The sequence below is a fragment of the Salmo salar genome, chromosome ssa25 (assembly GCF_905237065.1).
Source record: "Salmo salar chromosome ssa25, Ssal_v3.1, whole genome shotgun sequence".
Lineage (NCBI taxonomy): Eukaryota > Metazoa > Chordata > Actinopteri > Salmoniformes > Salmonidae > Salmo > Salmo salar.
Window position 1 is genome coordinate 22,366,132 of NC_059466.1, and position 25,918 is coordinate 22,392,049.

Below are 25,918 nucleotides of genomic sequence, written 5' to 3' on the forward strand. Positions count from 1 at the left end.
CCAGGACCCAATTTCACAGGGCGGGGTTGAGACCCAGGGCCTCAAGCTTAATGATGAGCTTGGAGGGTACTATGGTGTTGAATGCTGAGCTATAGCCAACAAACAGCATTCTTACATAGGTATTCCTCTTGTCCAGATGGGATAGGTCAGTGTGCAGTGTGATGCCGATTGCATCATCTGTGGACCTATTGAAGTGGGTCTAGTTTGACAGGTAAGGTGGAGGTGATATGATCCTTGACTAGTCTCTCAAAGTACTTCAGGATGACAGAAGTGAGTGTTACGGGGCGATAATTTAGTTCAGTTACCTTTGCATTCTTGGGTACAGGAACAATGGTGGCCATCTTGAAGCATGTGGGGACAGCAGACTGGAATAGGGAGAGATTGAATATGTCCGTAAACACACCAGATGTCCTACTCATGTCTGCCACGGAGAAGGAGAACCCACAGTCCTTGGTAGCGGGCCACGTCAGTGGCACTGTATTCCTGTATGTTGTTACAATTACACCATGAGTTGTTAATCATGAAACATACACCCGCCCTTTTTCTTCCCGGAGAGATGTTTATTCCTGTCAGCGCGACGCACTGAGAATCCAGGTGGCTGTACCGACTCCGACAGCATATCCCGAGAGAGCCATGTTTCTGTGAAACAGAGTAGGTTACAATCCCTGATGTCTCTCTGGAAAGCAACCCTTGCTCTGATTTTGTCAACCTTGTTATCTCGGGACTGGACATTAGCGAGTAATATACTCGGAAGCGGTGGGTTGTGTGCGTGCCTCTGAAGTCTGACCAGAAGACCACTCCGTCTCCTTCTTCTCCGGCGGCGATGTTTTGGGTCGACCTCTGGAATCAGTTCAAATGCCCTGGGTACAAAGGATCCGCTTCCACAAAGTTTCCTAAGGACTAGAAGCGAGGCAGCGCTCTCTTTTGGTGCCATCTTGCTCTCCAATGACCCAACACACCTCCAGGCTGTATAAGAGCTATTTGACCAAGAAGGAGAGTGATGGAGTGCTGCATCAGATGACCTGGCCTCCACAGTCACTCGATCTCCACCCAATTGAGATGGTTTGGGATGAGTTGGACCGCAGAGTGAAGGAAAAGCAGCCAACAAGTGCTCAGCATATGTGGGAACTCCTTCAAGACTGTTGAAAAAGCATTCCAGGTGAAGCTGGTTAAGAGAATGCCAAGAGTGTGAAAAGCTGTCATCAAGGCAAAGGGTGGCTACTTTGAAGAATGTCAAATATAAAATATATTTAGATTTGTTTAACACCTTTTTGGTTACTACATGATTCCATATGTGTTATTTCATAGTGTTGATGTCTTCACTATTACTCTACAATGTAGAAAATAGTCAAAATAAATAAAGAAAAACCCTTGAATGAGTGGGTGTGTCCAAACTTTTGACGGGTACTGTAGCTTATATGGCGTACTTGCATAAACAAATGTTGTTTCTACTGATAATTGAGATGTACAAACTATGGCATAAGGGGACCGCAAGCGGATAAGATCCATAATTTAGACTAAGACATTAATGAGAGAGCTAGGACGGACGTATTCAATATAACTATTTGTTCAGCACTTTGAAATGTACAGCGACATAATTACACTGTTCTTCCTGTACACCAAGTCAGAACCGTAGGACAAATAAAGTGGGCAAATAAGCAGACAATGAAAGCTCTTACAATATTCAATGATTACATTTCTCTAAAACAGGTTATAAGCTACATGTGCACCACCAAGTCAGAACATTAGCCGAAATTAAGAGGGGAAAAGAGACCAAATTATTAGGGTGAGGCACATGGCCTACTAACAGCTTGCTACACAACATACACTAAGTATTACTTTCTTAGCTACAGTATACATATCTCCCTGGCATATTACATTATTTATGCTACAGCATACAAGACATTTTTGGACTCACCTTAATGTGCTGTGCTCACTTGAACAGGAAGGTGGTGCGGCGGTCCTTCGTGGGCAAGTTTTGTCATCATAGTCTGCCATTCTCTGTATTTATGGTGCTTTCAAGACAACTGAGAACTGAAAAAAACAAGGAATATTTCATGATGACGTCAGTGATCTTCAGGTCATAGCTCAAGACAGAGGTCCAAGTTCCTGACTTACAATTCCGAATTGGATGACCATTCAAAACATATTTTCCCAGTCGGAGCTTGGTTTTTCCCCCCGAGTTCCCAGTTGTCTTGAACTCACTCAAGTCAGATTTCCCAGTTCCAAGATAACAGTCGTAACTTGAGTTTTCGAGCTCTACCCTTAGATTTGGAGGTGACCTAGTGTCCGCAACTAGAGAACATCGCCAACCACTACGCTCCGTATTTTCCGCTGGCTGCCCCACCACCACAGAAAGCACTGAGTAAGGCTGAAACACCTGCATTTTGGAGCTGCCTTACTCAGGAAAGCAAAAAAGAGACCATGTTTGTATGCACCTTCTTTTTTTTTTTTTACATTCTTTGCAAACTGATATGTGACACCTATTAATGCCAAAATAACATGCAAAACAGGCAACACGAAAACAAATGTGGGGCCACCTGCCCTGATTGACAAGCCGCAACATTGCGTTTCAGAGATACTGAAACCGGCGTCACTCAAAGTCGCTTAGGTCATTTGTTTTGCCAATTCTAGCATTCAATCTAACAGTAACTAAATGCATTGATGCCTGTCGGCCTGCTTTATATAGCAAGTCACGGCCACGTGATTCAATGTCTGTAGGAGCAAAATATTTTCGTAAACGGGGTGGTGTACCTAATAAACTGTCCACAGTGTGTGTGTGTGTGTGTATATATATATATATATATATATAAATATTTATTTTTTCTGTATTTTGCCATCCAAATGGTAGGCTATTTCTGTTTCAACAACCCGCCCCTAAAGTGGAACCTTTTCTGTAAGCAGGTACTGGCAGGAAGAGGAGATAACTTACCAACCAACCTGCCGAGTGTTTGAGTTGATTGTTCCTCTAGATGTCCAGATGGGGGCAGCAGTGCACTGTCATTGATACCATAACAAGGATCGCAATAGATAGGCTGTACTAAATAGTGTCTCCCTTTGTCTTGTCTTCACTAATGATATAGCTATGATATTGGCTAGATGAAAGCAATATAATGATTTAGGATATCACTATATTCCCTACAAAGCTGAATGAAGAATTATTATTTTTTAAATATACTTGGAAGTAGCATACAGTACATGTGGTGGAAGTGATTTAAGCAGGACTCATAATACAATGGTCATCTTGTTAAATGATGACATAGTCCTTACCCTTTAAAGCACCACACCTGTGAGCTGGCCATGGATGCTGTGGGCAGTGAGAAAATAGCCTTAATTATGTCTGTGGGAGTAGATTAGAATAGTCACAAATAGGCCTCTGACGGCCACTCATTTGCGTCCAAATAGAAATAGCATAACAAATGAGCTACAATTTCCCCCTTATAACAGCCAAATGTTCTTCATCTGCATTCAACCGCACACTTCCTGATTAAGAACAGAGGAATATTGAGCCAAGAGCTCCATGTACCTCTGGATGAAATTTCTGCTGCTTCTAATATTGAACACACTAATAATAATAATAAAGAGGTAATCACCATGAAGTCTCCCAGAATGCCTACCTCTCACTGCTTCTTGCCTGAAACTCTGCTTCTGTAAATGAATAGGTGTTGCAGACAGATATCTGGGTCTGATCTTTATAAATCAGTAGCGCTTGTTCTCAAAAAGGAATAAAGGGGAAATTCTAATGAAACACGTAATAGAAGATTAAGTCAAATTCTTTGTGCACATCAGAAAAGTCATATGTAAAATGACTATCCTCTTGATTTTGTGTAGTTACATGGATTGTAGAATTATGTCAGTCCAAATAGCCAACACCAAAACGTTTTTATGACCCATTTCATACTGGAGTAAGTCTGTTAAGATGTACAGGCTGTTTTGGCCATTGTCAGTGACAAATCTTAAAGGCCCAGTGCAGTCCAAAACATGTTTCATTTATTTAGTGCAGCGATAGACATCTATGAGGTGTGACTAATACTGAAAATACCTTGTGTGCGTGTCATGAACCGGCTCAAAGTCCATAACAAAAAAGGGAGACAACGGAATAACAAATATATTTGTTACTACGTTAACTAAAGTAAACAATACACAATTAACAATGGTGTATGTAGTCAGTAGTGTTAGTGAGTAGTTGCTTGCATGGATGTAATAATGAGGGGTGTTGAAAGGTGCCAAAGCAAAAACGACCAAAAACGGTCACAAAAAATGCCACAACTAAAATCCAACAGTGTGTCTGCAGGGAGAGTCTCCTCAATGAATGGGGCAAAGGTCTATTTATTCCGGGACACACCCAGGCGTGTCCCATTTCGCTGACGACCATCCCGGCTCTGCCCACCGACATCCTATAATAAGGAAAACAAGAGCAAAGAATACGGCAGACAGAGTGGGAGGGTCGTCACAAGTGTAAGAGTGGTTTGAAATGACCACGTGAAATTTGATTGTTTTGGTGTTATGTAGTTTTGACCTGCCTGGTAACATCACCAAGCCATACATTTGTTAAAAGACCAAAAGAGTTCCAAACCTCTGCCAATAACAGCTAGTTTTCAGTTTCCCTCAGACCACTGACATTCCTAGCAAAATTCTTGCTTGAGAAATTGCTCTTTGCTAAGCTGGGTTTATTTTTAACCATATTAATTGAAAACAACACTAAGGTTCTTAATTGTTACTCAGAAATTATATTAAAAAACATTGGACCTTTAAGGATTGAGTCAGTGCAGTAGTCAGTCCCCAGAAATACATGTAGATAGTTTCCAAATGTTTTTAATACATGTTTAGTCACTGCATGAGTGGAGATAATAGATCTAGTCTGACTGACACTGGCCATGGATACGCCCAAAATAAAAACCAGAACACTCTTGGCACAATTCCTCAAATCATCATTAAATTAACTAATACCCTGAAATATGGGGTTGGTGAGGGCTCACAGATAAATTCAATCATTACATTTACGTCATTTAGCAGACGCTCTTATCCAGAGCGACTTACAGTAGTGAATGCATACATTTCAATTCATTTCATCCCTTTTTATTTTTTTCCTCGTACTGGCCCCCCGTGGGAATCGAACCCACAACCCTGGCGTTGCAAACACCATGCTCTACCAACTGAGCCACAGGGAGGCCACAGGGAGGCCAATCCATTCCAGCAGTGGCTGCTGTTACCACCTCTGCACCAGGGAGGGTCTGTCAGTTGACTAGGTTGTCCTCTCAGTGCTGACAGTGGGATAACACCACATTACATCCTTTGTTTAAACATATGCCATAACCAACTAAGCTATCAAGCAATAGCATACGACTGATGCCTGCAGCAAAAAATAAAACATGGACATTACAGGCTTAGTGAGTGTGCATAATTGTATGGCTTAAAATCACTGTCCAAAATAAAAGTAGACCATAATCATGCACATCATTTATTCAAAGGTAAATTCATAATCAACACAAATATTTACTAGCCATGTCAACAAAAACAATTGCCTAATTACAAAAATGGTCTAAACATGTGAGACACATATGGGATGCCAGGGATTCAGAGAATGACAGTTGAGTACTGACCTAACCTCACTGGACATGCAGTACACATGGCAAAAAGAGGACCACATTCAGAAACCCTGGTCTCCAGTAGTCCAATTTGCTAACATGTAATAATAGTTAAGACAGAAACCCCTGTTCAGACTCCTGTTCATTCCAAAGACATTCACGAGTATTAGCCAATTAACTAATCATTTAGCTGTAGTGGCACCACCCATTAATCCTATTGGTCCGCATCACTGAGGTCACACTAGAGTGAGCTCAGCATCCATCAATCCTGAGCTGTGGTGGAGAAGCAACGTGAGGAAGATAAAGGCAGTGATGCCTCTTTTCCTTAGACATTGTGGTTTCTGGTTTTGCTGTTGGTGGTAAGTATCTTTCTGGGTATTTGTCAGACAAAGTTGGTTTGTTTTAGTCTTTTTCCCTTCTTGTTGTAAGTCTTGTGGTTGTGGTTTGTCAGACGTTGTAGTCCGGAGCTTTGCACTGCAGCTGCCTCAGTCTGATCTGTAGTGTCATGAAGGCCGCTACAGTCACGTGGAAGAGGATCTGCCACACGTTCCTCAGTTCAAACAGGCAGATGTTGGACAGACAGATCAGGGCGAAGGCCAGGAATGACTTACTGTTCCTCCTCACAGAGAAGTAACCAAACAGGTAAAACTGCAGAGAGAAAAGGTCAACTGTGAAAATAGACCTACTGCATTGTATTGAAAAAGAATATCGCTTGCAGAAAACCAATCTTTTTGCTTTCAAACCATGTCCAATTTTGACCAAGAGAGTTAGGATCAATGACTTTAAAACCGGGATGCCCCAATTTAGTGCACGCGTCAATCCACTACGAGAAATCAATAAAAGCCATAGACTATTAAAACAAATACATATTTTTTTGCACATTCAAGGACACATCGAGTACAATGTGAAAATTGGAGCTAGACTACACAACCAAAAGTATGTGGACACCTGCTAGTCGAACATCTCATTCCAAAATCATGGGCATTAATGTGGAGTTGGTCCCCCATTGCTGCTATTACAGCCTCCACTCTTCTGGGAAGGCATCCACTAGAGGTTGGTACATTTCTGCGGGGACTTGCTTCCATTCAGCCACAAGAGCATTAGTGAGTTCGGGCACTGATGTTGGGCAACTAGGCTTGGCTCGCAGTCGGCATTCCAATTCATCCCAAAGGTGATCAATGTGGTTGAGGTCAGGGCTTGTGCAGGTCAGTCGACAAACCATTTCTGTATGGACCTCGATTTGTGCACGGGGTCACGGTCATGCTGAAACTGGAAAGGGCCTTCCCCAAAACCGTTGAAACAAATTTGGAAACACAGAATGTCATTGTATTCTGTAGCGTTAAGATTTCCTGTCACTGGAACTAAGTGGCCTAGCCCGAACCATGAGAAACAGCCCCAGACCATTATTCGTCCTCCACACTTCAGTTGGCACTATGCAAGGTAGCATTCTCCTGGCATCCACCAAACCCAGATTAGTCCAACAGACTGCAAGATGGTGACGCATGATTAATCACTCCAGAGAAGGTGTTTCCACTGCTCCAGTGTCCAATGGCGACGAGCTTTACACCAGTCCAGCCGACGCTTGGCATTGTGCATGGTATGGCTGCTCAGCCACGGAAACCCATTTCATTAAGCTCCGCACAAACAGCTATTGTGCGGACATTGCTTCCAGAGGCAGACTTTTGTACAGCTTTGAGAGTGCTACTGCATCTTCACGCGCAAAGACGCAAATGGCAGTCCATAGTATGTGTTGTGAAGCTAATAGCAGTGACGCCATTACTGTGCAACATCTGAAAAATAGCGCACTTGGTAGTGTGCCGATGCTCGACCAGTCAGCGAAATCAAACATCACCCACGACAGAACGGTTGATTGTCAAGGGCAATGAACTTCATTATCTTGGCTTCAATGGATTTCGCACTTTGAGTTGTCTTGCTGAAATTTTGTTACTCTGCTGACTGCTCGATCCACACAGCATACATTGTGGGCTAGTTTAGGAATGCTGTGTTGCACATATAGGGCACAATTTTCCATGGCGTCATTAAGTCATGTACCTACGTTATATAGATATGCACGTCAGCTTTGACATCGAGGTGTTAAACTAGGCATCGTCCGATTCCGATATGTTCACCGATATATCGTGCATCTATACATGTCTAGTTTAACACCCCGATGTCAAAGCTGACGTGCATATAGCTGAAAATGCCAACATTGGTATCGACCGATGTCTAGTTTAACACCCAGGAATGCCTGTACAAATAATTTTTTTAATTTTTATTAGTGCCTTTCCAAATCATGTACAATCAATTGAATTTACCAAAGGGTGGATTCCAATCAAGTTGTAGAAACATCAAGAATGAAATGGAAACAGGATGCACCTGAGCTCAATTTCGAGTCTTGTGTAAAGGTGTCTTTTTACTTTTAATACACTTGCAAAATTTTCTGAAAACCTGTTTTCACTTTGTCATTATGGGGTAGCATAGATTGATGCTGAATTTTTTTTGCTTAATGCATTTTAGAATAAGGCTGTAACAAAATGTGGAAAGAGGGAAGGGGTCTGAATATTTTCCAAATGCACTGCATCTAGGTCTAACACCCCCCTCTGTACACCGAGTTATGACGTAAATCATGCTGTGGTGTAAAGTGCAGGGTTGTTAGTCACTCAGTACAGTGTCAGCCAGGCAGAAGCAAGCAGCTCTTACTCTTACTAGCTATCACTTACCTGATACAAACAGCCTGCTGTGCCCAGGAAAAAGGCAATCATGTCATTAAAGTCTTTGTCGTTGTAACTCTGCAGATGCACAGGATGGGTAAGGAGGTAGAAGTATAGATGGAGGTAAATTAATGTATAGCCACTGAATGTTCAGCAGCAGGTAGGCCTTTCACAACAAGGCTTGGTGAAACCGGAAACAACCAGCTAACAAAAGCACTGAACAAAAATAGCTCCTGAAATGCTTAAGCTCATCTCCAACTAAGAGGTATTTAAATGATTCCTATGAAGGCTTGGTTTTACATATTATAGTTACAGGTGTTCACTGTCATACCCATAGAATGAAATAAAATGCAATGCATCTCTCTGGTCTTACTGTACCTGCATAAAGCCCTCTATGGCATGAAACCCTTGGAGTAGATTGAGGCCTCCACAGAAGATGCTTAGCACACAGGACATGATGCCACGTAGAGACACCGGCTCAAGCAGCTGGCTGGGAGCTGGGGGAGAGGAAGGGAACTGTAAAGAATCAGCAGTAATGACCTGCTGGCCAATGAGCCATACACACATTAAGAAGCTCTGATTGATACAGCCACATCCTGAAGGACATCACAATACACACTCCCTGCCAGAGACTTCACTGACTTAGGGTTTGGTGTAAAGTAGGCGTGACTAAATTCATATCAATATTAAAATAGCTACATAGAGCAGGATAAGTTTAGGGGTTCTGAGAATAGGTGAAAAATAAATGATAAAGCACTACATCAGGGCTATTCAACTAGATTTTTATGGGGGTCACATATTCAAAAAGTGAATTGCTGGAGGGGACAGACACCAACAAAAACCAAGAAAGATACAACCAACAGCAAAACTAGAAACAACGTCTAAGGAAAAGAGGCATCGCTGCCCCTGCCATCTTCCTCATGTTGCTTCTCCACCACAGATCAGGATTTTGGGATGCTGAGCTCACTCTAGAATGGCCTCAAAGTGATGCGGACAAACAATGAATGAGTGGTGACACTAAAGCTAAATGATTAGTTAATAATCTCATATGAACGTGTTTGGGGTAATCAGGAGTCTGAACAGGGTTTTCTTAGCTTATTAGGACATGTTATCCAATGGGACTACTGGATGCCAGGGTTGGTGAATGTGGTCAAAAACACATACCATAAAACGCATTTAAAATGTTGATTACAGTAGTCAGGTTGTTTTAAAATCCTCTGAAAAAAAATGTTTCCTCTTTACTCCCCTAACACAGGGATAGTGAAAACATGGACCAGCAAGCTATTTATTTGATTCTGTTTTAAGAAACATATTTGAATCTGACCTTGCCATAATCTCAATAAAAGTCATAAATAACAAATAGATGGCAATCAAGTAGCCCAATTCCAAATTTCAGTCTGAAGGAAGAATGCTTTGAATTAATTTCCCCCAGTCATTAGGTTGTAACATTACATGAACATGTTGCATCATAGAGAGAAACAGAAGGCACGTACAGTAAGTGTTCCTGGAACATATTTCCTTCAGGCTCAAATTTGGAGTCTTCGTTTTCATGCATGGGGTCATAATAGCTTATAGTCCAAACCATTGAAAGAGCCAAAATCATAGCAAATTGTTTTTTTTTTACATGCCAAATTAGCGCTAGAAACAGCCAGAAACCAAATTAATAGGCCTAGTAGCACTTGTCATTTTGACAATAGGTCAGATTTATTTTTAATTAATGTTCACTATGGAATAAATGTATATTTATTAATTGATTCAAAGTATTCATTGTGATGCAATGCCATTTCTTTTCTGTATCAACTCAGTATCCGTTTAATCCATAAGCTGCACTTTTCCATCTCCGAACATTACCAGTTGTATTTCCTAATTGGTGGGAGTGGCTAATCGGCACAGGTGCCTGCAATGTGTAATCGGGGCCTGTGTTTCCCTGAAAAGGTGTTTCCTGACTGTGGAAAAAAACATTTGTTTTAGCCATCAGCGTTTACTTTATAAAAGTACTTCATTTATTTTAAAGACAGCGGACTTACAACCATTTATTTTTCTGTTCCTCTTTCAAGGAGGAACTGAAAGAGTTCAAGCCTTTAAGATGACAAGGTATCAATCAGCCAGCCTGTCACAAGGGGCAAGGCTAAATTGATAAAAGGGTGAGATCTAGCCCTCGGGCCTCCAGTTGAATAGCCCTGCACTACACCATCATGTGCAATCTTAGAATTCTCCCAACATCTAAAAAGAAACCACTGATTCAGTCCCAAAATGTGGAATCTTAACTACAACGTTAAAACAATGTGATTATCATTCCTCCTACTCTTCCCATATCCACAGCGAGAGAGAAGAAATGTGAATAGGAAAGCAGTGGTTCTTGAGGGAGACAGAGGAGCTGTGGTGACCCAGGGCAGAATCACTTAGCTGGGGTTACAGAGGTGAAGGTATCAGAAGTTACTGATCCAGAGTGTCCGGAGAGGCAGGCGGGGGTGGGGGGGGGCTCTATGGAGGCCTGTCTCAGTCAGGGATCACTAATGGAGTGGCGGGCCAGACACACACACAAACAGCTGCAGGGTAAGGTGTCATTCAGAGAGCTGCCCCATAGGGCTTTCATGTGATTAACTTTGGCTCTGTTTCCAACCAAGCTGCCCATGAGGTACGGAATGGATGGAAGCCATTTTAAACATGTGCTAACGTGACAGTGGGAGATACCTACAGTAAAGGCTTAGGTAAATGGGATAAGGGAAGATTAGAATGAGGGGGATGGAATGCAGATGAAATCCATTTGTCATTCAGTACACAGTTACGTGATTATGTTAAAGCTTGTGTAGAGTCATATTTTACAATGCCTAAAAGCATCAAAGGCAGCTAGGTGCTTTGATTGAAAAAGGCCTCAGGCTACCTATTCTATTGGTCAGCTTGTCAAGAAAGAAATAGCCTATCCAAACAGACTCTGGAACAGTTGTGAAAGATAAATCCCAAATTCATACAAGTAGGCCTAGGTCACATTAAAATAAAACATATATTTTAAAAAGCAATGAGTGATGCAACAGATCAGAACGTTTAGCTTAAAAGATGTTGATAAACTATTTATTCACATAAGCGCAGCAACGCACACAAGGCTATGCAGTAATGTTTGTCCCATAATGCAATTAGAGGGAAAACAGTTGTCAAAATGGCACTGCACATGTGAGCAGTTTCATGTGACAGATAAAAATATCCATTATAAAAATGTAGAAAGAGAGATCTAATAGGCCACTTTGACATGCCTCATAATATGTACTTAAACATTCAGGTTTCAAACAATGAAGCATGTCTTCTAAATACATACTGCCTCCAGCTCATTACAAAGTGGTGTGACACTGATTAATAAGCCTGCCTTCAGTTTGCTGCGTTCAAAATAATTGAACTCGGAAAGATCTCACTTCCGAGCACTCAAGACAACTGGGGAATAAAGAAAAATAAAGAGCTGACTTGTAAAAATCTATTTCAACTGTCATCCAACTTGGGAACTCTGGCCTCTTTCTAGAGCTCACTTTCCAACCTGAAGATCACTGACTTCATGATTTGACCTAGTATTTTTAGTTGCCAGTTGTCTTGAAAGCACCACAAGATGCTGCAGCCGAATGCTCTGTATCTGTATGCTGTACGCGTGTGATAAGATGCATAACGAATATACTGTACGCGTGCCAATTTAATTCAACTAAATTATGAAAATTAACCTATAGATCGATAAGCACGACCAGTCAAATGTATTTACGTCGACTGGCATGTCAATCATTGAATAGGCTAAAAAGCATGTCGCAATGGGAATTGTTTTATCCCGGACAATTGGCCATCACCAATATTATTCATCAGTTTATCAACAACAAAAAAATCCAGCCAAAAGCCAGCTAACGGAAACCCCGGTGCGTGCATGTGTGGAACTTACTTATGCTCTTGTAACGGAAGACGTTGCGGCGCGAGAAGCATGACCGTAGGTCCTCAGGGGACAGCTGGTATGTCGGTATCATCTTGAGCTCTGACTGCATGTCAGCCAGGCTGATCTTAGAGGTCAGGGAGCAGGGGCTATTGTAGCGCTGCTTCGTATCCTGGAGGAAGTCGTCTGGAAGTGCCAGTAAAAAAAACAAAATGGTATTAAAAATACAACCTACGCTGGAAAGGAATGTCATGGCAGCATCTGCCGTTACATGATTAGTATGATACTAGTAATTATATAGGTACAACAGGGTTTCAATTTGAAAAAGTGTTGCTTCAAAAACAGGGAAACCCTGTTTGATTTGACAGTAAGGCAAAATATAATTTGTAGGAAAAACTTAGCCGGGTCACAGATCATGTTGTCATGCCATACCGACCATATGAGTTGGTTACAGGACCAACAGACATGGGACCAGGCTAGGGAAAACAGACTCACCAAACTCGCTGGAGGAGTAAGGCCTCACAGCGTTGCGGATGAGAAAGCCATCGCACCTGTGGAGAAACTGGCTCTGCATCTCTTCCAGGAAACAGAAGGCCAGGGCGTTGGGGCAGTTCTCCGTACACACCACCAGATATCCCAGTCCCAGAGAACTGGTGAAACTAACACACAACCAGCATCTATTGCAATTGCAGTGCTGAACAGTGGGAAGTACACCAACCAAATCAGAAAAACTAAGAAATGTCCTTGCATGTGATGACCTTCAAGACCAAATTCAATTGTCTGTAACAAACACTGGCATCATACCACCTGTTTGGAGAATGATATCTAAGATATAGCCTAACACAAAAAAATCCTCACCACCGGTGTTTCCAACAAATTCATCAATAAAATGACAGAAAATCTATTCAACATTTTAACATCAGGTGGCTTGAAGGCTTGTTAGTTGTGTGACTGCATTGTAGAGCAGAGCGATGCCAGTATGTTTACCACTGTAAATAACTTCACAGAAAGAAACACGACTCACCCAACAGGCATTAAAAAGAGAGGGGGAAGTGGGAACAGCGAGCTCCCGCTTCTCCCCCCTCTCTGCTTATGATGAATAACAGTCATTAGGAGAGTGCCAGGCAGGGGCTGACTAAAGGCTCCACCCACCCGGAGAAGAACCCCTTAAAAAAGGTGCAATACATCCGAGTTAAGCATGGCCCAAAGGGATCTTTAAATCTTTCCATTAAATTAACCAGTGATTTAATTGCTGTCTGGCGCGTCCTCAGTTACTTTCCTTCAGTGTCAAGGCCAATGTTGAGCCTTGATTAAAGGACCTTGAGATATCAAATGAGGCTTCAGACTGTAGAGTGGATGGCCAACCAACCCTGCTGCTGGAGAGGGATGCGCGAGTGTGTGTATACACTCCTTTTTATTCAAGCCAATATCTGCTCTCTTAAATGGGACCAATTAGCTAATAACCCATTTCCATGTAAACAGACCATCTCTAAGCATTTTATAAAATGACAGTGTTAACACCATTCAAAGCCAAATTAAACTATCAAATATTATTGGTCACGGACACATTTTGTAGAGGTTTTTGCAAGTGCAGAGAAATGCTTATGTTTTATAACTCCAACAGTGCAATAATACCCAACAATACACACAAATCTCAAAAATGTCAATGAAGGAATTAAGAAATATCATAATTAGCAATATCAGTCCAGAATATAAATATATGACGGTGTGGATAGCCATTATAGACAGTAAATGAATAGAAAAGGTCTTTACAGCAGTAGTTATATAGGATAAGCCTAGACCACAATACAGAATATACATATGGTGGGTAAAAGTGGGTAAAACAGTATGTAAACATTAAAGTGACCAGTGTTGAATGACTCTGTACACATAGGGCAGCAGTCTAAGGTGCAGGGTAGAGTACTGGGTGGTAGCTGGCAAGTAACAGTGACTAAGTTCAGGGCAGGGTACTGGGCAGAGGCCAGCTAGTGGTGACTATTTAACAGTCTGATGGCCTGGAGATCTAAACGTTTTTTTTCAGTCTCTCGGTCCCCGCTGTACTCTCTGCGTCTTCTAGATGGTAGCGGGGTGAACATGCCGTGGCTCGGGTGGCGGAGGTCCTTGATGATTTTATTGACCTTCCTGTGACACCAGGTGCTGTAGATGTTCTGGAGGGCAGGCAGTGTACCCACGGTGATGCGTTGGACTTACAGCACCACCCTCTGGAGAGCCCTGCAGTTGTGGATGGTGCAATTGCCATATAAGGATGTGATACAGCCCAACAGGATGCTCACGATGGTGCATCTGTAGAAATGTGTGAAGATTTTAAGGGACAAGCCACATTTCTTCAGCCTCTGTTGTGCCTTCACACTGAATGGGTCATTTCAGTTTGTCAGTGATGTGCACGTCGAGGAACTTGAAGCGTTTCAACCTCTCCACTGTGGCCCCGTCGATGTGGACGTGTTCTCTCGGCTGTCTCCTGAAGTCCACGATCAGCTCCTTCATTTTGTTGACTGAGGGAGAGGTTGTTTTCTTTCTGGCACCACTCCGCCAGGGCCCTCACCTCCACCCTGTCTCGTCATTGTTGGTAATAAGGCCTACCAATGTTGTGTCGTCTTCAAACTTGATTGAGTTAGAGACATGCGTGGACACAGTCATGGGTAAACAGGGAGTACAGGAGGGGGCTGAGAACGCACCCTTGTGGGACTTCCGTGTTGAAGATCAGCGTTGTGGAGGTGTTGCCTAGCTTCACCACCTGGGGTTGGCCCATTAGGAATCCAGGACTCTGTTGCACAGGGATGGGTTCAGACCCAGGGCCTGAGCTTAGTGATGAGCTTGGAGGGCACTATGGTGTTGAAGGCTGAGCTTTAGTCAAAGAACAGCATTATTATAATTATACATAGATATTCCTTATGTCCAAATGGGATAGGGCAGTGTGACGGCGATTGCGTCATCTGTGTATCTTTTGGGGCAGTACGCAAATTGTAGTGGGTCTAGGGTGTCGGGTAAGTTGGAAGTCATGCTCCTTAACTCTTAAAGCACTTCATGATGACAGAAGTGAGTACTACAGGGTGATGGTAACTGAACGATATTACTTTTGCTTTCTTGGGCACAGGAACAATGGTGGACATCTTGAAGCAAGTGGGGAAAACAGACTGGGATAGATGTTGAATACATCCGTAAAAACTGGTCTGCACATGTTCGGAGGACACGGCTTCGGATGCAGTCTGGGGGGGGGTATAGAGAACTGCTAGCAACTTTGGGTGGTGAAAATATCAGTCTACTACAAGAGTTAATATAAAATCTTTGATAATACCACTTTATGATTCACAGTTAAGCCAAACTTACTGGATATTGAACTTTCCTGTCTTCAGAGAGCAGCGGCTTGGGAAAGTGGAGAGTTTCTCAGACAGAGTTTTGATCTGCTTCTTGGTTTCCTGTAGGCCTTCGTCCTGCTCATAGTCTGTGGTGGCAGACAGGGGTAGACCATCCGTACTCCTCATCACCAAGGCAAACAGGACCATCGACATCTTACTGCCCTACACGCACTCAGGACTGACACCTTCAAAACAGAGCATGTTCATAGATTCAAGGGCATGATGATTGTGAAGTCATGCGCTTTCTGATAAAATTGAACTAAATCTGATAAATCTTAACTAAAATTGCCAGATTAGCCTGGCAGCATATCAATATTACCATCTAATCTAGACTGCCACGGTTCAGTACCTTGGATAGCACCTTGAGGAACCGCTAGTACTAACGACAACTGTGTGCCCACGTCACCGTCCAGACGCTCGCTAGCAAGCTACATGTGGCTTGAGTGAGCCTGAAAACATTTGTCAGTTTGCCATGATATAGTCCACGCATAAGCGATTTTCTGGGCAGTGCTAGCTCAGCAACACTGGACAAGTAGCTAGTTACCTTTCGCAGCAGGATAATGCTGGGTAAACCTTTGAGGATGGCGCAATTAAAGATAGTAATAGTTGCTAGTTATCTGGCTAGTTAGTTAACATTAGTTCCTCAAACAAGCCCTTTACGCTCTCCTACCTGTTGTCAATTAGCTAGCTAAAGTTACCAGCTAGTTACTGCACATGGATACTGCTGTAGGACGCTAGCTAGGAAAAGCAAAAATAACATTGTCAAGCATGGCCTTCAAAACACATGGACAGGAATTGTTATTTTTGCAAGCTAACCTGAAAAGACACGTGTCAATGCACCGCTGCGAAGTTGATGCTAACGTACCATCACAGGGCGGGCACGTTTCATTTTTATAGCTACATCCATTCTTCTTCTATGGTATATTGGCGATCACACAATTGAATGTGCATCCCGCAACCTACTATGCGGGATGGAAACAGAACAAAAAAACGAACAAACTAAAAAAAACTAAAATCTAACAACTTTTCTGTTCTTTTTTTTACTGATCTGATGCTTACACAGGCTCAAGGGGAACATGGGAGGGCGGGTCTTCCGGCGCCAGTACCCCTTACAAGTCTTCAGATGTAAAATACATTTTAAAAAGTCCCAAAAACTTTTCTGCCACAGCCACAATAATGTCCAGTTTCTTCGACTTCTTTGAGACTTGTGCTGTACAGTTTATAGCTGTGGCAATGAACGCAACAAAATCCACCTTTTTAAAAACACACATAGTATCTTTTGTCTGGAAGCAAACATTTACTACAGGCTGTGGTGTATCCACTACCATATGTTCACTAGCATCACTTGTTTTCTCAATTCTTTTAAATCGCCTCCACATAGGAGATTTGATTGACCGCCCTAACTTTTGCAACCTCAGTCTCCTTCACCCTTACAGGGCACTCCAGGAACTCAGAATCATGATCCCCACCACAATTGCAACACCGTCGTCCTTCTACACAACGTTCTTCAGTATACTTTGTTCGTCTGCACACACTTTAAACATGACCAAATCCTTTACAATTCTTACAATGCAGGGGTTTGGGGATGAAGCCTCTTATAGCATATCTTATAAAACCAAGCAACACTTGCGTAGGTATTTGCTCTTCATCAAAAAACAACAGGACCAACAGACTTTTGTCTTGTTCGCCATTCACCCAGTGGGTCAGACGCCGGGCACCAACCACACCAGGAATTATCTTCAGGTATTCAACTTGAATATCCGTCATCACCCCTGAGATGACTCCTTTGACGGGTGCTCTACCCCCGAAGTTCAAAACACAAAACTTTAGTTGTCCAGATTCTTCTGAGACCCACTGCAATCTTCCTCTGTTCTTCAGAAATACAATGAATAAAAATAAGACCACTCCTGGTCACTCTGACAGACTCCATTTTTCCAAATGTATACTTCACCATTTGACACCTCAAAACGGGTTTCCCCACATATGCATCCTTACTCAACAAACAATTCATTATCATTCACACACGTATCCTCCACTCCAATTTTAGACAATTTCCTTTATGTTCCAGTTTTTGATACTACTGTTGTCCATTCAGAACAATTGTCTTCACCAAATTTGCTCGACACGCTGTTTGATTCGAACTCTGCATCCACTTCCGCCATCTTCCCACCAAGCGTGGTTACAGCCATTGGAAAGCTAGCTAGCTAGCTACTGTACACACAGGATATAAACTCTGTCTGTGTTTACCAGACAGAGTTTAGATAGACATCACAAAATTGCATCTGTCACGTTTTGGCATCTGTGAGAGCATGGCAGCGCCATCTTGATTTTGAAGTAGTCCATTTCTTCTTATATGAGCTGGCAAACAAACTGAAAGTGTGCACACTGTCACAAAGAGCAGTGGTTCCCAACCTTTTTCGGTTGCTGTACCACCAACTGAATTATGCTCTGCCCAGAGTAACCCTGAAGCAGTGGAGGCTGCTGAAGGGAGGACGGCTCATAATAATGGCTGGAACCTAGCTAACGGAATGGCATCAAACATATGGAAACCATGCATTTGATGTATTTTATACAAAAATGTGAATGTACTCAATGGCACAGGAGGGGGTATCTGCATCCCAATATTCTGTTTTTCAGGATGAGTCTGAGTCAGTTTTACACAAATAATTGTAAATTTTCAGTTATGAAACTGACAATTGTTTACTTACGCAATACGGCCCTAGGGGGTGTGGTATATGGACAATATACCACGGCCAAGGGCTGTTCTTAAGCACGATGCAACGAGGAGTGCCTGGATACAGCTCTTAGCTGTGGTATATTGGCCATATTCCACAAACCCCAAAGGTGCCATATTGCTATTATAAACTTGTTTAATAACTTAATTCAAGCAGTAAAGATAAATGCTCTGTCATACCCATGGTATAAGGTCTGATATACTACAGCTGTCAGCCAATCAGCATTCAGTGCTCGAACCACCCAGCTAATAATTTTGATTAAAAGTATTGATGATGCGTGTGTTTACTGTGACTGTATTGGCTACTAGGTAGCTACTTCCACACCGTTGCCAGACAGTAGTGCTTGTCAAGCGTGAGCGAAGGGTACTGTGTCCTGGTGTTATTGCTGTGTTGTTTCCGTTCATGCCCTCCCCATTGAGTAGTAGACTGTATTTACAGTGCATTCGGAAAGGCTCTTCTCCCCCGATTGCTCAGTTTGGCAGGGCGGCCAGCTCTAGGAAGAGTCTTGGTGGTTACAAACTTCTTCCATTTAAGAATGATGAAGGCTTTCAATGCTGCAGACATTTTTTGGACAATTCCTACGACCTCAATGCTTGGTTTTTGCTCTGACATGCACTGTCAACTGTGGGACCTTATACAGACATGCGAGTGCCTTTCCAAATCATGTCCAATCAATTGAATTCACCACAGGTGGGCTCCAATTAAGTTATAGAAACATATATTTTTTTATTTCTAATTATTATTATAATAAAAAATAAAACAATTTGGTGGGGGTATATCAGCTTTAATATTGCACATAGATTGTGGCTTCCATCAATGTAATTGTCGGCATCATTTACAATCCCCCATATATTTTTTTGTAAATAATATACAGTACCAGTCAAAAGTTTAGACACACCTACTCATTAAAGGATTTGTATTTTTTTAACTATTTTCTACATTGTAAAATAATAGTCAAGACATCAACACTATGAAATAACACATATGGAATCATGTAGTAACCGAAAGTGTTAAACAAATCAAAATATATTTTATATTCTTTAAAGTAGCCACCCTTTGCCTTGATGACAGCTTTGCACATTCTTGGCATTCTCTCAACCATCTTCATCTGGAATGTTCCCATATATGCTGAGCACTTGTTGGCTGCTTTTCCGTCACTCTGCGGTCCAACTCATCCCGAACCATCTCAAATGGGTTGAGGTTGGGTGATTGTGGAGGCCAGGTCACCTGATGCAGCACTCCATCACTCTCCTTCTTGGTCAAATAGCCCTTACACAGTCTCGAGGTGTGTTGGTTGGGTCATTGTCCTGTTGAAAAACAAATGATAGTCCCACTGAGCACAACCAGATGGGATGGCGTATCGCTGCAGAATGCTGTGGTAGCCATGCTGGTTAAGTGTGCCTTGAATTCTAAATAAAACACAGACAGTGCCACCAGCAAAGCACCCCCACACCTCCTCCTCCTCCTCCTCCATTCTTCATGTGGGAACCACACATACGGAAATCATCCGTTCACCTTCCCGGCGTCTTACAAAGACAAGGCGGTTGGAACCAAAAATCGCAAATTTGGAATCATCAGACCAAAGGACAGACTTCCACCGGTCTACTATCCATTGTTCATGTTTCTTGGCCCAACCAAGTCTCTTCTTCTTATTGGTGTCCTTTAGTAGTGTTTTCTTTGCAGCAATAGACCATGAAGGCCTGATTCACGCAGTCTCCTCCGAAAACAGTTGATGTTGAGATGTGTCTGTTACTTGAACTCTGTGAAGCATTTATTTGGGCTGCAATTTCTGAGGCTGGTAACTCTAACGAACATATCCTCTGCAGCAGAGGTAACTCTGTGTCTTCCTTGCCTGTGGCGGTCCTCATGAGAGCCAGTTTCATCATAGCACTTGATGGGTTTTGCGACTGCACTTGAAGAAACCTTCAAAGTTCTTGACATTTTCCGCATTGACTGACCTTCATGTCTTATAGTAATGTGTTATAGTAGAATTATAGCAATCTTAATCACTTTACTTTTATAGTAGTGTGTATTCCTATATTAAAAATATTCCCACTGTCTGTTTTTATTAGAGGCAACAGAATAGGGTTCTTAGAACTCTCATGTGTCTTTGTGAAGAGAGAGATGCCTCAGATTTAATGCTGACTAGATTTACGATGGCCTGGTGATAACCTAAAGACTGCATTCCAATCCATGATTAACATTTGTTGGGCTGCTTTTCCTTCACTCTGCGGTCCAACTCATCCGAAACCATCTGAACTGAGGTGAGGTCGGGTGATTGTGGAAGACAGGTCATCTGATGCAGCACTCCATCACTCTCCTTCTTGGTCTTTGGCCCCTCCCCAGATTTTGTGTTAAAGGCTCTACAAAGCTTTCTTAGTGTCTTAACCCTGATTTAGATGACCATCCTACCCATGCTAGATTATGGAGACGTAATTTATAGATTGACAGGTAAGGCTGCACTCGAGCGGCTAGATGTTCTTTACCATTCGGCCATCAGATTTGCCACCAATGCTCCTAATAGGACACAACATTGCACTCTATACTCTTCTGTAAACTGGTCATCTCTGTATACCCGTCGCAAGACCCACTGGTTGTTGCTTATTTATAAAACCTTCTTAGGCCTCACTCCCCCCTATCTGAGATATCTACTGCTGCCCTCATCCTCCACATGCAGCACCTGTTCTGCCAGTCACATTCCATTTTAAATGTCCCCAAAGCACACACATCCCTAGGTCGCTCGTCTTTTAAATTCGCTGCTGCTAGCGACTGGAACGAGCTGCAACAAACCCTCAAACTGGACAGTTTTATCTCAATCTCTTCATTCAAAGACTCAATCATGGACACTCTTACTGACAGTTGTGGCTGCTTTGCGTGATGTATTGTTGTTTCTACCTTCTTGCCCTTTGTGCTGTTGTCTGTGCCCAACAATGTTTGTACCCTGCTTTGTGCTTCTACCACGTTGTGCTCCTGCCATGTTGTGTTGCTACCATGTTGTTGTCATGTTGCTACCATGCTGTGTTGTCATGTGTTTCTGCCATGCTATGTTGTCGTCTTAGGTCTCTCTTTATGTAGTGTTGTCTCTCCTGTCGTGATGTGTGTTTTGTCCTATATTTTTATTTAATTTATTTTTAATCCCAGCCTCCATCCCCGCAGGAGGCCTTTTGCCTTTTGGTAGGCCGTCATTGTAAATACAAATTTGTTCTTAACTGACTTGCCTAGTTAAATAAAGGTTAAATAAAAATAAACCTTAACACAACTGATTGATTCAAACGCATTAAGAAGGAAAGAAATTCCACAAATTAACTTAAAACAAGGCACACCTGTTAATTGAAATGCATTCCAGGTGACTACCTCATGAAGCTGGTTGAGAGAATTCCAAGAGTGTGCAAAGCTGTCATCAAGGCTAAGGGTGGCTACTTTGAAGAATCTTACATATAAAATCTATTCTGATTTGTTGAACACTTTTTTGGTTACTACATGATTCCAAAAGTATTTTCCCCTAACCCTACCATCCCTCCCCTAATTGGAGTAAACTAATGGACAACAACTCTTAGGTTTCTACTTCCAGCTTATACATTTTACAGACACAGTATAGTTTACAAGTTATCTTTTCTTTGTTTTTAGTCCCATCCTTCAGCTCCACTCAACCCCTCCCATCTATCTCTGAATACTATACCGTTTTTTCTATTTGCCATATATTTTTCAACTACGCCGTTTCACAAACATTCTGAACCTTTCCATTCTCATAGATTCTACATATCGTAAATACATTTTTTTGCTAAGAGTATTATCATATTATTAATTGATTGATTGACTTTCTAAATTAACTTTTTATTGAACCTTTATTTAAATAGGCAAGTCAGTTAAGAACAAATTCTTATTTACAATAATGGCCTAGGAACAGTGTGTTAACTGCCTTGTTCAGGGGCAGAACGACAGATTTATACCTTGTCAGCTCTGGGATTCGATCTAGCAACCTTTCAGTTACTGGACCAATGCTCTAACCACTACCTGCACCACAAATAAAATCACCCAGCAGTGCCATTTGCAGAGTTAGCTCCAGGTAAATGTAATTCTTCAGCCATTCCTGATTCTGTGACCAAAAACAAGCTACATATGGACAGTACCAAAACAAATGATCTAATGATTCTGTCTATTCGCAGCAAAATCTGCAGAACTGGGATGGTTGTATCACCCATATAGTGCCTTCGGAAAGTATTCAGAACCCTTGACTTTTTCCACATTTTGTTACGTTACAGCCTTATTCTAAAATGTATTAAATTGTTCATTTTTACCCTTTTTTTTGTCTTTTTTTTTTACACACGTTACCTAATAATGACAAAGCAAAAACAGATTGACATTTTTGCTAATTCATTGAAAATAAAAAACTGAAATCACATTAACATAAGTATTCAGACCCTTTACTTAGTACTTTGTTGAAGCACCTTTGTCAGCGATTACAGCCTCAAGTCTTCTTGGGTATGACGCTACAAGCTTGGCACATCTGTATTTGAGGAGCTTCTCCCATTCAAGTTCTGTTAGGTTGGATGGGGAGCGTCGCTGCACAGTTATTTTCAGGTCTTTCCAGAGATGTTCAATCGGGTTCAAGTCCGGGCTCTGGCTGGGCCACTCAAGGACATTCAGAGACTTGTCCTGAAGCCACTCCTGCATTGTCTTGGCTGTGTGCTAAGGGTCGTTTTCCTGTTGGAAGGTGAACCTTCGCCCCAGTCTGAGGTCCTGAACGTTCTGGAGCAGGTGTTCATCAAGGATATCTCTGTACCCTGCTCCGTTCATCCTTGCTTCGATCCTGACTAGTCTCCTAGTGCCTGTCGCTGAAAAACATCCCCACCGCATGATGCTGCCTCCACCATGCTTCACTGTAGGGGTGGTGCAAGGTTTCCTCCAGATGTGACACATGACATTCAGGCCAAAGAGTTCAATACTGGTTTCATCAGACCAGAGAATCTTGTTTCTCATGGTTGAGTCTTTAGGTACCTTTTGGCAAACTCCAAGCAGGCTGCCATGTACCTTTTACCGAGGAGTGGCTTCAGTCTTGCCACTCTAACATAAAGGCTTGATTGGTGGAGTTCTGCAGAGATGGTTGTCCTTCTGGAAGGTTCTCCCATCTCCACAGAGGAACTCTAGAGCTCAGTCAAAGTGGCCATTGGGTTCTTGGTCACCTCTCTGACCAAGGCCCTTTTTCCACTGATTGCTCAGTTTGGTCGGGCGGCCATCTCTAGGAAGAGTCTTGGTGGTTCCAAACTTCTTCCATTTAAGAATGATGGAGACCACTGTGTTCTTGGGGAACTTCAACGCTGCAGACATTTGTTGGAACCCTTCCTCAGATCTGTGCCTACGATACATTCCTGTCTCAGAGATCTACGGACAATTCCTTCGACCTCATGGCTTTTTGCAAAACTTGCAAAACTTTCTAAAAAACTTTTCGCTTTGTCATGGGATTTTGGGTGTAGATTGCTGAGAATGATTATTTTTTTAAATCAATTTTACAATAAGACTGTAACGTAACAAAATGTGGAAAAAGTCAAGGGGTCTGAATACTTTCCAAAGGCACTGCTTATGCTTTTTATTGTCCAATGAGGGGCTTTGAAGCCACCAGTCTGCCATATTGGCACTCCTCAGAAAAGCAGTCCTCCATAGTATTTCATTCAAATGTTAAGAACAAAATTATATGCAGTTAAGTATTTTGTTGATGTTGTAGTGGGGACAGTATTTTTATGTTTAGCTCACATATCATTTAAATGTATGCATTAAGGTTTCTGTAATATAATAAACATCGCTAAAACGAATGTAGACATTAGTAAATGTAATTCTATTGCTTCCAAAATTATTTCAAAAAATGTGGGGGAGTGCCAAGATGGAGGCGTGGTGGCTTCAGCACCCCCTGTTATTCATCTAGTGTCTATATTAATTATTGGTTTGTACACATCATTGGGCTGTACCCATATAATTAGGAATTAAAATAGACAGGGGCCTTCTTATGAAGGGTTTAAAAGGTCAGCCATTTTGGCATGGGAGTTGGTCAACCATGGCTTACCAGTGCTGTGATGTGTAAAATAATGAATTTGAAAGTTATCTACACTGTATGTTTGTTAGCTAGCTAGGTCAGACAGTTTTTTATTTTACACGTTTTTTTCTCCCCAATTGAAAGTTACAGTCTTGTCCTATCACTGCAACTCCCCTACGGACTCGGGAGCGAGCCATGCATCCTCCGAAACACAACCCTGCCAAGCCACACTGCTTCTAGACACACTGCTCACTTAACTCGGAAGGAAGCCACACTAATGTGTCGGAGGAAACACAGTCCAGCTGGCGACCGAAGTCAGCTTGGGTTAGGGTTAGGGTTAGCTAGAGCACATTGGGACAAGGAAATCCTGGCCGGCCAAACCCTCCCTTAACCCAGACGACGCTGAGAAAATTGTGCGCCGCCTCATTGGTCCCCCGGTCACGGGTGGCTGTGACACAGCCTGGGATCAAACCCAGGTCTGTAGTGACGCCTCAAGCACTGCGATGCAGTGCCTTAGACCGCTGCGCCACTCGTGGGGCCCCAAGTCAGATGGTTTTAGAGGAATGATTCCATAAAAAAATTCAAAATAACTGCCAACATTCCATTTAAACAAACAATGCAGCCAATAACAACATTAGCCAGATAAAAACTATAATAATATATATAATAATAATTAAATAAATAAATAAAAATATATATATTGTGGCAAACCTCTTCAAAGCTAGGAGCGTTTGTCACAAATTAAGTGGGAAACTGTCACCAAAGTCAGCCCAGAATTAAAGTTCTTTCGAACATGACAGTACCTGTATGTTTGTTTCTCTGTCCTGGTCCACCCAGGCCGCAGGTAAGGTCAAGGATAGCAGGGTTCGGTACACAAATCTGGTTCTCGGTAGGTCCAGGTCTAAACGCCAACAGGTAAGTCCAAAACAGTCCAGCTCGTACACGGTAAATCCAGCCAATGTAGATTGTCTCTTTCTCTATGGTTCATAGATCTTTTCTCTCTCTCTCTCTCTCTCTCTCTCTCTCTCTCTCTCTCTCTCTCTCTCTCTCTCTCTCTCTCTCTCTCTCTCTCTCTCTCTCTCTCTCTCTCTCTCTCGGTCGGCTCCACCTTCTGAGGGTTCCCCATGCTTCTGGGAATTGTAGTTTTGGCAGTCGGCCATTTTGTGATCTGTAGTTCTGATCGTGGTGGCAATTTTAGTGATCGGGCAGAGCCCGTTTATTAGTTCTGCCCTCACATATCTGCCATTTATCACTCGACCCCCTTCTTTGCCACAATATATATATATATATAGTACCAGTCAAAAGTTTGGACACACCTACTCATTCAAGGGTTTTTCTTTATTTGGACTATTTTCGACATTGTAGAATAATAGTGAAGAGATCAAAACTATGAACTAACACATATGGAATCATGTATTAAACAAAGAAGTGTTAAACAGATAAATATATATATTTTAAAAAATTGTGGCACTATCGCTTGTTTTTCAACAGGACAATGACCCAAAACACACCTCCAGGCTGTGTAAGGGCTATTTGACCAAGAAGGAGAGTGATGGAGTGCTGCATCAGATGACCTGG

At 42.2% G+C, this 25,918-nt stretch overlaps 1 protein-coding gene and 1 non-coding gene across 7 annotated transcripts; both read right to left on the minus strand.

The window, feature by feature from the left end:
- Nucleotides 1-4,001: 4,001 nt before the first annotated feature.
- LOC106586397 (vesicle-trafficking protein SEC22a) lies at nucleotides 4,002-16,607 on the minus strand. Of its 6 annotated transcripts, none has more exons than XM_014173630.2 (7): nucleotides 16,394-16,498; nucleotides 15,549-15,762; nucleotides 12,696-12,859; nucleotides 12,213-12,386; nucleotides 8,678-8,796; nucleotides 8,309-8,377; nucleotides 4,002-4,397 (listed from the first exon to the last, which is right to left on the minus strand). In XM_014173630.2, exons 2-7 carry the CDS (start codon nucleotides 15,728-15,730, stop codon nucleotides 4,326-4,328), a joined length of 780 nt encoding a protein of 259 aa, XP_014029105.1. In that variant the 5' UTR covers nucleotides 15,731-15,762; nucleotides 16,394-16,498; the 3' UTR covers nucleotides 4,002-4,325. The 6 variants fall into 6 exon arrangements, with proteins under 6 accessions (XP_014029105.1, XP_014029103.1, XP_014029100.1 ...); XM_014173628.2 differs by lacking the exon at nucleotides 4,002-4,397 and adding an exon at nucleotides 5,448-6,236 and having other exon boundaries at nucleotides 16,443-16,607; XM_014173625.2 differs by lacking the exon at nucleotides 4,002-4,397 and adding an exon at nucleotides 5,448-6,236.
- Nucleotides 5,099-5,173, minus strand: trnaa-ugc (transfer RNA alanine (anticodon UGC)). The gene has a single exon. It is a non-coding gene; the product is annotated as a tRNA-Ala (tRNA).
- Nucleotides 16,608-25,918: the final 9,311 nt, after the last annotated feature.

Coding starts and splice junctions, on each gene's coding strand:
- LOC106586397 (XM_014173628.2), bottom strand. CDS start 15,730: ATGTCGATGGTCCTGTTTGCCTTGGTGATGAGGAGTACGGATGGTCTA. Junction 12,387..12,695: donor TTACTCCTCCAGCGAGTTTG/GTGAGTCTGTTT, acceptor TGGCACTTCCAG/ACGACTTCCTCCAGGATACG. Junction 8,797..12,212: donor CTTCCGTTACAAGAGCATAA/GTAAGTTCCACA, acceptor CCTCTCCCCCAG/CTCCCAGCCAGCTGCTTGAG.